Raw genomic sequence first — 18,852 nt, 5'->3', positions numbered from 1 at the left:
GTTTAAGTGCTTTCTGGCTGTGTTGACCACACGTTTGAATTGTACTGCCTGTTTTTTTTTTAATTAATACTGTTATTTGTGTGGGTAAAAATTCTGCTAGGTGCAATTTGTGTTATTTTGGATACCTACTGTTTATTTGGCTTAAAATATTTATTTACACAATTAGATGAAAAGTAGTCCATTGTTTGCTAAAATGTTTGTTTAGAAAATTGTTTATGAATGGCATTAGATAAATGAGTTTTGCTTTATTTTATTTCATGGGTAAATGCAAAGAGCTAAAAAATTGTTAAAATTGTTAAAAATACCAATGTAAAATCTGTTTAATGCTTCTAAAATATGTATAAAAATAATTCAGATAAAAATTTGTTAAATTAAAACATTGTTCTAAGATGTAGGAATAAATTTATGTTTTTTTAAAACCTGATTGAGTATTATGGGTTTAATAATGATTATGTTTATGCAAAATATACTTACTTTACTAAGTTGGGGAAACCATATGTATTCATATTTGTTTTATTTTTGTGTTTTAAAGGCTTTTCACCTTCCTCCTTCATCACTGCTTAAATCAAAATAAAGAAGAGATACAAGTGAAATCCTATCGCAAGCCCAGTCCATCCTTTTCAAGTGTGGTAAGCCATAGCGTTGAAAAGACACTTGACAGATATAAATCCTGTAAATATAGAATACATGATGCGAGCAGTTTAACTCTGTGAAAACACAATCAAAGCTGAATATTTCTACAGTCTGGAGGTAGAAGTGTTCAGATCTAAAATTAGCCAACAGGAAATAGCTGCTCTCAGATTCCTCTCATAGTTGGACAACATTATTTTCCAACAAAGCAAACATCTGATTCCAGATCAGCTGCAGCTCTTTATCACCACTGGAATTCATTTATCACCCATTCTGGTCAGCTCCTGATTCACCTGGAATAAACACCTGAATATAAACCTCCACCTGATTATAAACCTCCACCTGACTATTAACCTACATCGGAAGGTGAACCTACATCTCCAGGACCAAGACTCTATATCTCCAGGACCATGAACCTACATCTTCAGGATCATGAACCTACATCTCCAGGTCCATGAACCTACATCTCCAGGACCGTGAACCTACATCTGAAGGTGACCCTACATCTCCAGGACCATGAACCTACATCTCCAGGACCATGACCCTACATCTGAAGGTGACCCTACATCTCCAGGACCATGAACCTACATCTCTAGGACCATGAACCTACATCTCTAGGACCATGAACCTACATCTGAAGGTGACCCTACTCCTCCAGGTCCATGAACCTACATCTCCTGGACCGTGAACCTACATCTGAAGGTGACCTTACATCTCCAGGACCATGAACCTACATCTTCAGGACCATGAACCTACATCTCCAGGACCATGACCCTACATCTGAAGGTGACCCTACATCTCCAGGACCGTGAACCTAGATCTGAAGGTGAACCTACATCTCCAGGACCGTGAACCTAGATCTGAAGGTGAACCTACATCTCCAGGACGTGAACCGACATCTGAAGGTGAACCTACATCTCCAGGACTGTGAACCAACATCTGAAGGTGAACCTACATCTCCAGGACTGTGAACCGACATCTGAAGGTGAACCTACATCTCCAGGACTGTGAACCGACATCTGAAGGTGAACCTACATCTCCAGGACCATGAACCTACATCTCCAGGAGCATGAACGTACATCTCCAGGACCGTGAACCTACATCTGAAGGTGAACCTACATCTCCAGGTCCATGAACCTACATCTCCAGGACCATGATCCTACATCTGAACGTGACCCTACACCTCCAGGTCCATGAACCTACATCTCCCGGACCGTGAACCTACATCTGAAGGTGACCTTACATCTCCAGGACCACGAACCTACATCTTCAGGACCATGAACCTACATCTCCAGGACCATGACCCTACATCTGAAGGTGACCCTACACCTCCAGGTCCATGAGCCTACATCTCCAGGACTGTGAACCTAGATCTGAAGGTGAACCTAGATCTGAAGGTGAACCTACATCTCCAGGACCGTGAACCTAGATCTGAAGGTGAACCTACATCTCCAGGACCGTGAACCGACATCTGAAGGTGAACCTACATCTCCAGGACTGTGAACCAACATCTGAAGGTGAACCTACATCTCCAGGACCGTGAACCTACATCTCCAGGAGCATGAACGTACATCTCCAGGACCGTGAACCGACATCTGAAGGTGAACCTACATCTCCAGGACCGTGAACCTACATCTCCAGGAGCATGAACGTACATCTCCAGGACCGTGAACCTACATCTGAAGGTGAACCTACATCTCCAGGTCCATGAACCTACATCTCTAGGACCATGATCCTACATCTGAACGTGACCCTACATCTCCAGGACCATGAACCTACATCTCCAGGACCATGAACCTACATCTCCAGGACCATGAACCTACATCTGAAGGTGAACCTACATCTCCAGGACCGTGAACCTACATCTGAAGGTGAACCTACATCTCCAGGACCGTGAACCTACATCTCCAGGAACGTGAACCTACATCTCTAGGACCGTGAACCTACATCTCCAGGAACGTGAACCTACATCTCCAGGACCATGAACCTACATCTCCAGGACTGTGAACCTACATCTGAAGGTGAACCTACATCTCCAGGGCCGTGAACCTACATCTGAAGGTGAACCTACATCTCCAGGAACGTGAACCTACATCTCCAGGACCATGACGATGTCCGACTTGCCCTCGAAGGCGTCGATGCACTGGACCAGCTTGGGGTGGTGGAGGCTGTTCATGATGCCGATCTCCTGCCGGACGTTCTCCTTCTCCTTGGCTGAGTACGCCTTGATGAACTTCCCTGCCCAGACCTTCTTGGTGGCCTTCTCCACCAACTTGAAGACCTGACCGAACTTCCCCCTGCGACACAACATGGCTTTAGCATGTGTACAGGAGGAGCACAGGTGCATGATGGGTGAGGGGGTGGAGCCTTACGTTCCCAGCCTCTCCTCCACGTCATACAGCTCCTTCACCTTCACATCTGTTCTGATGGTCACGTCTCTGTAGTCCGGCTCCTTCTCCGAGTCTGACACCACAACACACATGTTAGGTTTAATGTGTCATGTAGCATGTTGTTGCCTCTTTATCTGACACAACACACATGTTAGGTTTAATGTGTCATATAGCGTGTTGTCGTCTCTTTATCTGACACAACAACATTTCAGGTGGAAGTTTGTCTCCGAACATTTTCCTGTCACATGATGACATCATGAGCTGCTGTGTTGTGTAGATGATGTATAGACGTATAGATGTGTAGATGTTGTGCTGATAGTATAGATGTTGTATAGACATTGTGTAGATATTGTGCTGATTGTATAGATGTTGTATAGACGTATAGATATTGTATAGACATTGTCTAGATGTTGTATAGACGTTGTTTAGATATTGTATAGCTGTTGTGTTGTCCTTATTGTGTAGATACTGTATCGATATTGTATAGAATCTGTATAGATGTTGGACAGATGTTGCATAGATGTTGCATAGATGTTGTGTAGATATTATATAGATATTGTCTAGATATTGTATAGATGCTGTATAGATGTGTAGATATTGTATAGATATTGTATAGATGCTGTATAGATGCTGTAAAGATGTATAGATGTTGTGTAGATATTGTATAGATGTTGTGTAGATATTGTATAGACATTGATAGATGTGTAGATATTGTATAGATGTTGTATAGACGTGTAGATATCGTGTAGTTGTTGTATAGACGTGTAGACGTGCTGATTGTATAAATGTTGCATAGATGTTGTATAGATGTTGTGTAGATGTTGTGTAGATAATGTATAGATGTTGTATAGTTGTTGTATAGATGTCGTATAGACATTGTGTAGACGTGCTGATTGTATAGATGTATACATGTTGTATAGATGTATAGATGTATAGATGCTGTGTAGACGTATAGACGTGTAGACGTGTAGACGTGTAGACGTTCTGTAGATATTATCTAGATATTGTATAAATATTGTGTAGACGTCATGTAGACATTGTATAGACGTTGTGTAGATGTTGTATAGATGTGTAGATGTGTAGACATTGTATAGATGTGTAGATGTACAGATGTTGTGTAGATGTTGTATAGATGTGTAGATGTATAGACGTGTAGACATTGTATAGACGTGTAGATATCGTGTAGACGTATAGATGTGTAGACGTTGTATAGACGTGTAGATGTTGTATAGACGTGTAGATATCGTGTAGACGTGTAGATATTGTCTAGATATTGTATAGATGTTGTGTAGATGTTGTGTAGACGTCGTGTAGACATTGTATAGACGTGTAGATGTATAGATGTTGTGTAGATGTTGTGTAGACATTGTATAGATGTGTAGATGTTGTACAGATGTGTAGATGTTGTATAGACGTGTAGACGTATAGACGTGTAGACATTGTATAGACGTGTAGATATCATGTAGACGTATAGATGTGGAGACGTATAGACGTGTAGATGTTGTATAGACGTGTAGATGTTGTGTAGACATTGTATAGATGTGTAGATGTACAGATGTGTAGATGTTGTGTATAGACGTGTAGATGTATAGACGTGTAGATATCGTGTAGACGTCGTATAGACGTGTAGACGTTGTATAGATGTGTAAATATCGTGTAGACGTGTAGATATTGTGTAGATATTGTATAGACGTGTAGATATTGTGTAGATATTGTATAGATGTTGTGTAGATATCGTGTAGATGTTGTATAGATGTGTAGATATTGTCTAGATATTGTCTAGATATTGTGTAGACATTGTATAGATGTATAGATGCTGTATAGATGTTGTATAGATATTGTGTTGTCCTTATCGTGCAGATATTGTATAGACGTATAGATGTGTAGATATTGTGTAGATGTTGTATAGAGGTTGTGTAGACGTTGCATAGACGTTGTGTAGATATTGTCTAGATATTGTGTAGCTGTTGTCTGGATATTGTACAGATGTTGTATAGATGTATAGATGCTGTATAGATGCATAGATATTGTGCTGTCCTTATTGTGTAGATATTGTATAGATATTGTATAGACCTTGTATAGATGTTGTGTAGATGTTGTATAGATGTGTAGATGTATAGACGTGTAGACGTATAGACGTGTAGACATTGTATAGACGTGTAGATATCGTGTAGACGTTGTATAGCTGTGTAGACGTTGTATAGACGTGTAGATGTTGTATAGACGTGTAGATATCGTTTAGATGTGTAGATATTGTACAGATGTTGTGTAGATGTGTAGACGTATAGACGTGTAGATGTTGCATAGATGTGTAGATATCGTGTAGACGTCGTATAGACGTGTAGACGTATAGACGTGTAAATATCGTGTAGACGTGTAGATATTGTCTAGATATTGTCTAGATATTGTGTAGATATTGTGTAGACATTGTATAGATGTTGTATAGATGTATAGATGCTGTATAGATGTTGTATAGATATTGTGTTGTCCTTATCGTGCAGATATTGTATAGACGTATAGATGTGTAGATATTGTGTAGATGTTGTATAGAGGTTATGTAGCCGTTGCATAGACGTTGTGTAGATGTTGTCTAGATATTGTGTAGATGTTGTCTGGATATTGTACAGATGTTGTATAGATGTTGTATAGATGCTGTATAGATGTTGGATAGATATTGTGTTGTCCTTATTGTGTAGATATTGTATAGATATTGTATAGACCTTGTATAGATGTTGTGTAGATATTGTGTAGATGTTGTATAGATGTTGTGTAGATATTGTGAAGATGTGTAGACGTTGTGTAGATGTTGTATAGACATTGTGTAGATATTGTGTAGACGTGTAGATATTGTCTCGATATTGTGTAGATATTGTGTAGATGTTGTATAGATGTTGAACAGATGCTGTATAGATATCGTGTTGTCCTTATTGTGTAGATATTGTATAGATATTTTATAGACGTATAGATGTGTAGATATTGTGTAGCTGTTGTATAGACGTTGTGTAGACGTATAGACATGTAGATGTTGTCTAGATGTTGTCTAGATATTGTGTAGATATTGTAGAGATATTGTATAAATGTTGTATAGATGTTGTATAGATATTGTGTTGTCCTTATTGCGTAGATATTGTATATTGTGTAGATGTGTAGATGTTGTATAGACGTTGGGTAGATGTTGTGTAGATGTATAGACGTGTAGACGATGTGTAGACGTCGTGTAGATAATGTGTAGATATTGTCTAGATGTTGTCTAGATATTGTGTAGATATTGTATAGATATTGTATAGATGTTGTATAGATGTTGTATAGATGCTGTTTAGATGTATAGATATTGTGTTGTCCTTATTGCGTAGATATTGTATAGATATTGTGTAGACGTGTAGATTTTGTGTAGATGTTGTGTAGATATATAGACGTGTAGACGATGTGTAGACGTCGTGTAGATATTGTCTAGACATTGTCTAGATATTGTATAGACGTGTAGATATTGTAGATGCTGGTCTCCTACCGTCGTCCTCCTCCTCCACCTCCTCCTGGTTCTCTGTCAGACCAAACAGCAGCAGTTAGAGGTTTTACTTCATTAATCAGCTGTGAGCTAGTTTCATTTCATGCAGGTTGGGTTTGATGGTTCTGGTTCAGCTGCAGGTGGACTGGGTGGGCGGGGCTTAGACAGAGTAAGGGAAACAGTGTGCAGGTGATTCCAGCTCACCGTCATCGTCCACCAGGCCGACGGTCACCGGCTCCGACTCGGAGCTCGGTTCTCCGACTCCGTAGATGTTTTCTGCTCGGACTCTGAACTTGTACTGGCGCTCTGGGAGGAGGTTCTGGACACAAACACACTCCATTAAACCTCTATGGGTCTGCAGTGGGCGTCTGCAGGTGAGAAGGAACACACCTGTACGTTGTAGGACGTGCTGTTACAGGACACCAAGTGTTTCCACTGCTGCTCCACAGAGTCCCAGATCTCCAGCTGGTACGACTGGACGGCGCTGCCCCCATCGTAGGTCGGACCGTACCACGACAGGGTCAGGCTGGACCGCCGGATGTCTGAGGCTGCCGGGACCTTAGCCGGGGGGTCGGGTTTATCTGGAGGGTAAACAGGTAGACAGGTGGATGGGCCGGTAGATGGACAGGTAGACAGGTAGATGGACATATAGACAGGTAGATGGACAGGTAGATGGACAGGTAGACAGGTAGATGGACAGGTAGATGGACAGGTAGACAGGTAAATGGACAGGTAGATGGACATGTAGACAGGTAAATGGACAGGTAGACAGGTAGATGGACAGGTAGATGGACAGGTAGATGGACAGGTAGATGGACAGGTAGATAGGTAGATGGACGGGTAGATGGACAGGTAGACAGATAGATGGACAGGCAGATGGACAGGCAGATGGACATGTAGACAGGTAGATGGACAGGTAGATGGACAGGCAGATGGACATGTAGACAAGTAGATGGACAGGTAGATGGACAGGTAGACGGACAGGCAGATGGACATGTAGACAGGTAGATGGACATGTAGACAGATAGATGGACAGGAAGATGGACATGTAGATGGACATGTAGACAGGTAGATGGACAGGTAGACAGATAGATGGACAGGCAGATGGACATGTAGACAGGTAGATGGACAGGTAGACGGACAGGCAGATGGACATGTAGACAGGTAGATGGACAGGTAGATGGACAGGCAGATGGACAGGTAGACAGGTAGATGGACATGTAGACAGGTAGATGGACATGTAGACATGTAGTTGGACAGGTAGATGGACATGTAGACAAGTAGATGGACAGGTAGACAGGTAGATGGACAGGCAGATGGACATGTAGACAGGTAGATGGACATGTAGACAGGTAGATGGACAGGTAGACGGGTAGATGGACAGGTAGATGGACAGGCAGATGGACAGGCAGGTAGACAGGTAGATGGACATGTAGATGGACAAGTAGACAGGTAGATGGACAGGTAGATGGACAGGTAGATGGACATGTAGATGGACAGGCAGATGGACAGGCAGATGGACATGTAGACAGGTAGATGGACAGGTAGATGGACAGGCAGATGGACAGGTAGACAGGTAGATGGACATGTAGACAGGTAGATGGACATGTAGACATGTAGTTGGACAGGTAGATGGACATGTAGACAGGTAGATGGACATGTAGACATGTAGTTGGACAGGTAGATGGACATGTAGACAGGTAGATGGACAGGTAGACAGGTAGATGGACAGGCAGATGGACATGTAGACATGTAGTTGGACAGGTAGATGGACAGGCAGATGGACAGGTAGACAGGTAGATGGACATGTAGACAGGCAGATGGACATGTAGACATGTAGTTGGACAGGTAGATGGACATGCAGACAGGTAGATGGACAGGTAGATGGACAGGCAGGTGGACAGGCAGATGGACAGGTAGACAGGTAGATGACAGGTAGATGGACAGGCAGATGGACAGGTAGACAGGTAGATGGACATGTAGACAGGTAGATGGACATGTAGACAGGTAGATGGACATGTAGACATGTAGTTGGACAGGTAGATGACATGTAGACATGTAGTTGGACAGGTAGATGGACGGGTAGATGGACAGGTAGACAGATAGATGGACAGGCAGATGGACATGTAGACAGGTAGATGGACAGGTAGATGGACAGGCAGATGGACATGTAGACAAGTAGATGGACAGGTAGATGGACAGGTAGACGGACAGGCAGATGGACATGTAGACAGGTAGATGGACATGTAGACAGGTAGATGGACAGGTAGATGGACAGGCAGATGGACATGTAGACAGGTAGATGGACAGGTAGATGGACAGGCAGATGGACATGTAGACAGGTAGATGGACAGGTAGACAGATAGATGGACAGGCAGATGGACATGTAGACAGGTAGATGGACAGGTAGACGGACAGGCAGATGGACATGTAGACAGGTAGATGGACAGGTAGATGGACAGGCAGATGGACAGGCAGATGGACAGGTAGACAGGTAGATGGACATGTAGACAGGTAGATGGACATGTAGACATGTAGTTGGACAGGTAGATGGACATGTAGACAAGTAGATGGACAGGTAGACAGGTAGATGGACATGTAGACAGGTAGATGGACATGTAGACATGTAGTTGGACAGGTAGATGGACATGTAGACAAGTAGATGGACAGGTAGACAGGTAGATGGACAGGCAGATGGACATGTAGACAGGTAGATGGACATGTAGACAGGTAGATGGACAGGTAGACGGGTAGATGGACAGGTAGATGGACAGGCAGATGGACAGGCAGGTAGACAGGTAGATGGACATGTAGATGGACAGGTAGACAGGTAGATGGACAGGTAGATGGACAGGTAGATGGACATGTAGATGGACAGGCAGATGGACATGTAGACAGGTAGATGGACAGGTAGATGGACAGGCAGATGGACAGGTAGACAGGTAGATGGACATGTAGACAGGTAGATGGACATGTAGACATGTAGTTGGACAGGTAGATGACATGTAGACAGCTAGATGGACATGTAGACATGTAGTTGGACAGGCAGATGGACATGTAGACAAGTAGATGGACAGGTAGATGGACAGGTAGACGGACAGGCAGATGGACATGTAGACAGGTAGATGGACATGTAGACAGGTAGATGGACAGGTAGATGGACAGGCAGATGGACATGTAGACAGGTAGATGGACAGGTAGACAGATAGATGGACAGGCAGATGGACATGTAGATGGACATGTAGACAGGTAGATGGACAGGTAGACAGATAGATGGACAGGCAGATGGACATGTAGACAGGTAGATGGACAGGTAGACAGATAGATGGACAGGCAGATGGACATGTAGACAGGTAGATGGACAGGTAGATGGACAGGCAGATGGACAGGCAGATGGACAGGTAGACAGGTAGATGGACATGTAGACAGGTAGATGGACATGTAGACATGTAGTTGGACAGGTAGATGGACATGTAGACAAGTAGATGGACAGGTAGACAGGTAGATGGACAGGCAGATGGACATGTAGACAGGTAGATGGACATGTAGACAGGTAGATGGACAGGTAGACGGGTAGATGGACAGGTAGATGGACAGGCAGATGGACAGGCAGGTAGACAGGTAGATGGACATGTAGATGGACAGGTAGACAGGTAGATGGACAGGTAGATGGACATGTAGATGGACAGGCAGATGGACAGGCAGATGGACATGTAGACAGGTAGATGGACAGGTAGATGGACAGGCAGATGGACAGGTAGACAGGTAGATGGACATGTAGACAGGTAGATGGACATGTAGACATGTAGTTGGACAGGTAGATGGACATGTAGACAGGTAGATGGACAGGTAGACAGGTAGATGGACAGGCAGATGGACATGTAGACATGTAGTTGGACAGGTAGATGGACAGGCAGATGGACAGGTAGACAGGTAGATGGACATGTAGACAGGCAGATGGACATGTAGACATGTAGTTGGACAGGTAGATGGACATGCAGACAGGTAGATGGACAGGTAGATGGACAGGTAGATGGACAGGTAGACAGGTAGATGGACAGGTAGATGGACAGGCAGATGGACAGGTAGACAGGTAGATGGACATGTAGACAGGTAGATGGACATGTAGACATGTAGTTGGACAGGTAGATGGACATGTAGTTGGACAGGTAGATGACATGTAGACAGGTAGATGGACATGTAGACATGTAGTTGGACAGGCAGATGGACATGTAGACAAGTAGATGGACAGGTAGATGGACAGGTAGACGGACAGGCAGATGGACATGTAGACAGGTAGATGGACATGTAGACAGGTAGATGGACAGGTAGATGGACAGGCAGATGGACATGTAGACAGGTAGATGGACAGGTAGACAGATAGATGGACAGGCAGATGGACATGTAGATGGACATGTAGACAGGTAGATGGACAGGTAGACAGATAGATGGACAGGCAGATGGACATGTAGACAGGTAGATGGACAGGTAGACAGATAGATGGACAGGCAGATGGACATGTAGACAGGTAGATGGACAGGTAGATGGACAGGCAGATGGACAGGCAGATGGACAGGTAGACAGGTAGATGGACATGTAGACAGGTAGATGGACATGTAGACATGTAGTTGGACAGGTAGATGGACATGTAGACAAGTAGATGGACAGGTAGACAGGTAGATGGACAGGCAGATGGACATGTAGACAGGTAGATGGACATGTAGACAGGTAGATGGACAGGTAGACGGGTAGATGGACAGGTAGATGGACAGGCAGATGGACAGGCAGGTAGACAGGTAGATGGACATGTAGATGGACAGGTAGACAGGTAGATGGACAGGTAGATGGACATGTAGATGGACAGGCAGATGGACAGGCAGATGGACATGTAGACAGGTAGATGGACAGGTAGATGGACAGGCAGATGGACAGGTAGACAGGTAGATGGACATGTAGACAGGTAGATGGACATGTAGACATGTAGTTGGACAGGTAGATGGACATGTAGACAGGTAGATGGACAGGTAGACAGGTAGATGGACAGGCAGATGGACATGTAGACATGTAGTTGGACAGGTAGATGGACAGGCAGATGGACAGGTAGACAGGTAGATGGACATGTAGACAGGCAGATGGACATGTAGACATGTAGTTGGACAGGTAGATGGACATGCAGACAGGTAGATGGACAGGTAGATGGACAGGTAGATGGACAGGTAGACAGGTAGATGGACAGGTAGATGGACAGGCAGATGGACAGGTAGACAGGTAGATGGACATGTAGACAGGTAGATGGACATGTAGACATGTAGTTGGACAGGTAGATGGACAGGTAGATGGACAGGTAGATGAACTTATTTCTTTCTATTTCGCTGCATATTTCTTTCTTCTACATGTTTTTATTTAACTTCATCTGCTGCTGAACACCAGATCTACCAGACGTTCCAGGTAGAAGCTGTGACTCCATCAGCTGATGGTTCCAGAGTTTCTACCGTCTGATGACGTGGTGAAGGAAAGGACTGTTACCGACGATTGTGAGGTTCAGAGCAGCCTGTCTGAGGCCGAAGCTGTTCCTCAGCTCTATGGTGTAGCAGCCACAGTGTTCCTGCTGCCCGCTGCTGATGGTCAGTTTACTGCTGCTGTCACTGCTGGAGATGGAGATATCAGCCGAGCCCTGGATCTGGAGACACAACGATACACAGCGTTACACAACGTTACACAATGTTACATAACAGACACACAACATCACTGACACTAGGGCTGAAACGATTCCTCGAGTTATTCAAGTAATTCAATAAAATTCCTCGAGGCTAAATTCTTTCAATCGAGGCTTCGTTGAATAACCTACATGGTAGATCACGGGTCACTAAATGGGGGACCGCGGTCCGAGGCCAGACAGACTTCATTCGATACAAACCAGGTCCTTAAATTTGCCGGGACACTTCTATTTTAACCAGCGCAGCTTTTCTACTGTTTACAGCAGGAGTGTCCAACCAGTTCACGGTCTAAATGGTCGTCTAAACTCGCCATTGGTGAACTAAAACAAGGACAGATTCAGCTGCTGCAGATTATTTCTCACCTCAAATGCTTTCAGAAATACTTTTCCCTCAAGTTTTTTTGAAATAAAAGACAAAGTTTGTGGCCGAGCTGCTGTGTTTATCCGACTCATCTGCCGACCGTCGAGCTGAAAGCTCGGTCACGTGACCACCTGGTGACCCGCTAGTGACCGCCCACCATGTGTGCGATTTTCAGATGCGGCACGTTTACATGCAGGAAAAACACATCTAGTGGACACGAACCTTCATTGTATGTTTTCTGGAAGTATTCAGGCATCGTGCCAGAATTCTGGCGTGCGGCGCCGGCATTTGGCTCGAAAAAAAACAGATTGGACTACATTGCCAATGGAGTTCATCTACCAATGGAATGAGGGGAACACAGCTTTTGCTCTCAACCAAACTAATATCACTAGCCAATGGGAAGTAGAGTGGGTGTTCAGGACGGTTATTTCTGTTGCACAGCGCACTCACTTCTGCTTTTGCTGCTGTAACGAGCATACCTAGTGCGGAATCCAATTACTAGATTATTCTCCAGAATAATCGATAGAATCTTTGATTACTAAAATAACCGGTAGCTGCAGCCCTAGCTGACACACAGAAACACTGTCCAACTAGATTAATCAGTAATCAATGACCCTGTGTGTGTGTGTGTGTGTGTGTGTGTGTGTGTGTGTGTGTGTGTGTGTGTGTGTGTGTGTGTGTGTGTGTCTCACTGGTTTTCTGAACTTCAGCCAGGTGCAGTTGATGGGTGGAGCTCCAGAGAACTTGCAGAGGATCTCCACCTTCTCTCCCGCCAGGATCTTCATGTCCTCTGGGAACTGTAGGATCTGAGGAGGCACAGCTGCACACCAATAATCAATAATCAATACCCTGCTACACTCTGAGGAGGCAGTGCTGCACACACCAATAATCAATAATGTTAAAGAGGAAAGCAGAAATCGATCAATGTTTCTGATCAGAACCAGACCTGGTGTTATAGACAACCTCTTCAATAGGTCTGTCAGTGATCAATAATCAGTAGAAAAGTTGCAGCGCCCCCTGCTGATCACTTTAAAGTCATCTATTATTGATTACTGTCTGGACACTACATTCCCATGATGCCCCTGGAGCCCAAGAACCCCACATACAGGTAGTCATGGTGCAGGTGAGTCACCTTGTTTGGGCGGAGTCTTGGCTGTCGGCTTCTTTATTCTGGCTTCACCTGCAGGAACACAAACAGACGGGATCAGACCTGTGGAGGTTCTGCTGCCTGCGGCGCCCCCCGCTGAACCACCGTTCACACGACACACTCAATGTAATATATATAATACAATAATATAACAAAATAATAATTTAACAGTATAATAACATTATATGGGCTGCACAGTGGCGTAGTGGTCAGCACTTTCGCCTTGCAGCGAGAAGGTCCCTGGTTCGCGTCCCGGCTTTCCCGGGATCTTTCTGCATGGAGTTTGCATGTTCTCCCTGTGCATGCGTGGGTTTTCTCCGGGTACTCCGGCTTCCTCCCACAGTCCAAAAATATGCTGAGGTTAATTGATCATTCTAAATTGCCCGTAGGTGTGAATGTGAGAGTGATTGTTTGTCTCTGTATGTAGCCCTGTGACAGACTGGTGACCTGTCTAGGGTGTCCCCTGCCTTCACCTGAGTCAGCTGGGATAGACTCCAGCCCCCCCATGACCCTAGTGAGGATTAAGCGGTGTATAGATAATGGATGGATGGATAATAACATTATAATATAATAATATGACATAATAACATAAGAATATAATATAATAATACAATAATTGAGCAATATAATAATATAATATTTATCTTTAATTCAGTTCATCTGACAGCAGAAAGACGTTTGGGTTTGAAAATCCTCCAGTTTGAGTTTCTGAAGACTGAAAATGTTCAGAATCATCTGCAGAGCTGTGAGGGTTAAAATACACCATAATACTGACCAAAATACACCGTAATACTGACCAAAATACACCATTAAAATACATTGTAATATTGATCAAAATATACCGTAATACTGATCAAAATACACCGTTAAAATACATTGTAATATTGATCAAAATATACCATAATACTGATCAAAATACACTGTGATACTTAACAAAATACACTGTTAAAATACACCGTAATACTGACCAGAATACACCGTTAAAATATACCATAATACTGATCAAAATACACTACAAGACAGACCAAAATACACCATTAAAATACACCGTAATACTGATCAAAATACACTGTAATACTGAAGAAAATACACCATTAAAATACACCATAATACTGATTAAAATACACCATAATACTGATCATAATACACCGTTAAAATACTCCGTAATACTGATGAAAATCCTCTGTAATACTGATGAAAATACACTGTAATACTGATCCCACTGCCTCTGTCTGAAGACATGCTGAGGCTCATATAACAGATGTGGATTTTAACTGATGAACAGATTCCTCAGGATCGTCTTCTCTTCATGTGCAGCCATCAGAATAAACAGCAAACTGCAGGAACTATTTCCTGCATCCTGAAAAGCTATTTTTAGATTGTCCATAAATGGTCATCAGAGACGCTCTTCGCCTGTCTCACATTCTTCTTCTACTGCTGCTGCTTCTGTCTTCACTGGAAAACTGAGTTTATTCAAAACACCGAAGGAAAACAAGCTGATGGCAAACATGAGCTGAAGGAAAAGAAAGTCTCAAAAAACACAATACAGCAGCAGAACCTTCTGAGCCTCAGGAGGACGTTTCAGAGATTCTCTGGGAATTTTGAAAGAACTCAAAGAAAGTTCTGAAGATCTTTATGGAAGTAAAGATGTTTCACAGATAGTTAAAGATGTTTCAGAGATGAAGATGTTTCAGAGGTAGTTAAAGATGTTTCAGAAGTAGTTAGAGATGTTTCACAGATAGTTAAAGATGTTTCAGAGATAAAGATGTTTCAGAGGTAGTTAAAAATGTTTTAGAGGTCTTTGAGAAGGTTCTAGTCCTTGCAGAGGTTTAGAGGTACTGGTGAAAGTTAAAGTTCTTTAAAGTAGATATTTAAGAATCTTTTTTTTTTTTAGAATGTTAGAATTCACACAATTTGCAGAAACCTTTGGAGAGGTTTTAGCGGTTCTTGTTGAGGGTGAGTAAAGAGGGCCAGTTGGTCCTTGGAGAGTCTATAGTGGTCCTTGTGGAATCTCTAAGGGTGTCTAAGGAAGTGTTGGAAGTAGCAGAAATCTTTCCAGATGTTCCAGATGTCCTTGTGAGGTTTTGAGTAGTCACTGGAGAGGTACTGGAGGTCTTGATAAAGGTGTAAGGAACAGGTGTGACCTGGTGGTGGTAGTGTTGTCTCTCTGCTCTAACCCATAACAGTGAAGTGTGTTTGTACTAAGAATCTTCCAGAACCACAACAGGCTATGCTAACATTAGCGAGCAGGCTAACTAATTCAGACTGTTTAAAGTATTTACTCACAGAGCTGCTGGACTACAACCAAAACTATACGTCATGTTTCTACGTCCTATGTTCATTTAGCAGCTTTCCTCCCTGTAGTTAGACTGTAGAAGCTGCTGGTCTCCAGAGGTTGGAAAGCTGACGAGACTTTTACCCAAATCAGGCTGTCGCAGCAACAGAGCTGCTTAAAAGGAGAGACGCTCCAGAACATTCAAATCTGTAAAACAGACTGACAGCTGCAACCAGGAACCTGCCCTTAAAAGGAAGCCTGGAGAGGAATCAGGAGGAACCAGGAGGAACCAGAAGGAGCCAGGAGTATCCATGAGGAACCAGGAGGGACCACTAGGAACCAGAAGGAACCAGGAGGAACCAGGAGGATCCAGGATGAACAACGAGGAACCAGGAGGAACCACTAGGAACCAGGAGGAACAACAAGGAACCAGCCCTGTGTGTGTGTTACTGTGTGTGTGTGTGTGTGTGTGTGTGTGTGTGTGTGTGTGAGTGTGAGTGTGTGTGTGTGTGCGCGCGCGTGTGTGTGTGTGTGTGTGTGTGTGTGTGTGTGTGTGTGTGTGCGCGCGTGTGTGTGTGTGTGTGTGAGTGTGAGTGTGTGTGTGTGTGCGCGCGTGTGTGTGTGTGTGTGTGTGTGTGTGTGTGTGTGTGTGTGTGTGTGTGTGTGTGTGTGTGTGTGTGTGCGCGCGCGTGTGTGTGTGTGTGTGTGAGTGTGAGTGTGTGTGTGTGTGCGCGCGTGTGTGTGTGTGTGTGTGTGTGTGTGTGTGTGTGTGTGTGTGTGTGTGTGTGTGTGTGTGAGTGTGTGTGGGAACCAGTGATCCCAGCCTTCAGCTCCTTATTGGGACAAAAGTGAAGCGTGTGCTGCTGCTGCTGCTGCTGCTGCTGCTGCATATTTTGGAAACTCACTCTCTGAGGTGGGAGTCGCCTTCTTGGACTTTTTGTCTGCCGGAGAGTTTTCTGCTGGATCTGCAGAAACAGAGTTCATCAGTGAGAGTTAACTCTGAATGAAACACAACAAAACCTGTAGAAACACAAGAATCCTTCCTCTGTTCCTGCTCTTACGGGCTCTCAACACATCAGGTGTGTCCCCCTGAATGTTCAACAATCTGGGCTTTTACAGGAACAAAACTTAAAGGTTCACTCCACGACTGACTGAAACATCTACAGCTGATGAGCAGAGAGAACCAGTCTGGAGATAGAAGAACATCTACAGGATGAGGAGATCAGAGGAGCTTCAACTGGAAGTTCTGGAAGATGTTCCTTTAATGATATTAGCTGCTATGTAAGCCTAATAAAGCTAATGTTAGCCACTATGTTAGTCTAAATAAGATGATATTAGCTGCTATGTTAGCCTAATGAAGCTAATGTTAGCCACTATGTTAGTCTAAATAAGATGATATTAGCTGCTATGGTAGCCTAACCTAGCTAATGTTAGCCACTATGTTAGTCTAAACAAGATGGTATTAGCTGCTATGGTAGCCTAACCTAGCTAATGTTAGCCACTATGTTAGTCTAAGCAAGATGATATGAGCTGCTATGGTAGCCTAACCTAGCTAATGTTAGCCACTATGTTAGTTTAAACAAGATGATATTAGCTGCTATGTTAACCTAATAAAGCTAATGTTAGCCACTACGTTAGTCTAAATAAGATGATACTAGCTGCTATGTTAGCTTTCCCTAGCTAATGTTAGCCATTATGTTAGTCTACACAAGGTTAATGGCTAAAATTAGCTAGGTTTGGCTAACATAGCAAGCGATGTTAACTTGCTTTGGGTAGCATCAAGGCTAATATTATCTTAGTTAAGCTATAATTTCTGAATCTTTTTGAGGCATTTTGAACATAATGACTGACAAATTCCTCAGCTAAGCTAATGGAGCAAGTAACACTACTAAATTGTGTTGAGGCTAATGCAGCAGCTAACATTGAATTGTGTTGAGGCTAACATAGCAGCTAACATTACTGAATCTTGTTGAGGCTAATGTAGCAGCTAACGTTACTGAATCTTGTCGAGGCTAATGTAGCAGCTAACATTACTGAATCTTGTTGAGGCTAATATAGCAGCTAACATATAAACTCACACTGCCTGTTGAGGCTAATGTAGCAGCTAACATTATTGAATCTTGTTGAGGCTAATGTAGCAGCTAACATTACTGAATCTTGTTGAGGCTAATGTAGCAGCTAACATTACTGAATCTTGTTGAGGCTAAAATAGCAGCTAACATATAAACTCACACTGCCTGTTGAGGCTAATGTAGCAGCTAAAATATAAACTCATATTGCTTGTTGAGGCTAATGTAGCAGCTAACATTACTGAATCTTGTTGGGGCTAATGTAGCAGCTAATATATAAACACATTGCTAGTTGAGGCTAATATAGCAGCGAACATATAAACTTACATTGCGTGTTGAGGCTAACATGGTAACTTCAGCTTCAGTTTAGAGCCCAGGCTGCTGGACTAGTCAATAAATAGACAAATAACCAGTAAAATCAATAAATATTAAAACCCAACATGAAGAAGAACCTTTCATTGATCCTGCTGTCTCCAGAGAAACTCATTAAAGCCCTGATGAACGTTTCCAGGAACAGTTTGAGATGTTTGATAAACCAGATTGTGTTGGTGTATTCTAATGACAGGAAATGAAACGGAGGGAGGAGGTCTGTGCTGCTTTTATCGCTCATTCAGGAGCTCTCAGCCTGGAGGTCTTCTCTGGTGAATGGATAGAAACCTGCAGACGGTGAACACTGGAGATATTTACCAGATAAATCTGAGTGACTGTACAGAATCTAAGATGAGGACTGGTTGAATCCAGAGGTGTTCATGTTGGAGG

At 43.3% G+C, this 18,852-nt stretch overlaps 1 protein-coding gene across 1 annotated transcript in view; it reads right to left on the bottom strand.

Moving 5' to 3' along the window:
• mylka (myosin, light chain kinase a) overlaps window positions 1-18,852 on the bottom strand; it is a 93,254-nt gene that overhangs the window by 14,329 nt on the left and 60,073 nt on the right. Inside the window, exons 17-25 of the mRNA XM_055015301.1 lie at window positions 16,930-16,989; window positions 13,735-13,782; window positions 13,295-13,422; window positions 12,052-12,205; window positions 6,916-7,106; window positions 6,730-6,844; window positions 6,529-6,561; window positions 3,003-3,093; window positions 2,724-2,927 (exon numbers count right to left, since the gene is read on the bottom strand). Of these exons, the coding sequence (XP_054871276.1) occupies window positions 2,724-2,927; window positions 3,003-3,093; window positions 6,529-6,561; window positions 6,730-6,844; window positions 6,916-7,106; window positions 12,052-12,205; window positions 13,295-13,422; window positions 13,735-13,782; window positions 16,930-16,989 (1,024 nt within the window). The remainder of the gene's footprint in view (window positions 1-2,723; window positions 2,928-3,002; window positions 3,094-6,528; window positions 6,562-6,729; window positions 6,845-6,915; window positions 7,107-12,051; window positions 12,206-13,294; window positions 13,423-13,734; window positions 13,783-16,929; window positions 16,990-18,852) is intronic.

This window comes from Amphiprion ocellaris, chromosome 11 (genome assembly GCF_022539595.1).
Source record: "Amphiprion ocellaris isolate individual 3 ecotype Okinawa chromosome 11, ASM2253959v1, whole genome shotgun sequence".
NCBI lineage: Eukaryota > Metazoa > Chordata > Actinopteri > Pomacentridae > Amphiprion > Amphiprion ocellaris.
Note: the sequence above shows the minus strand (reverse complement) of the source record. Positions and strands in the feature narration are given on the sequence as shown.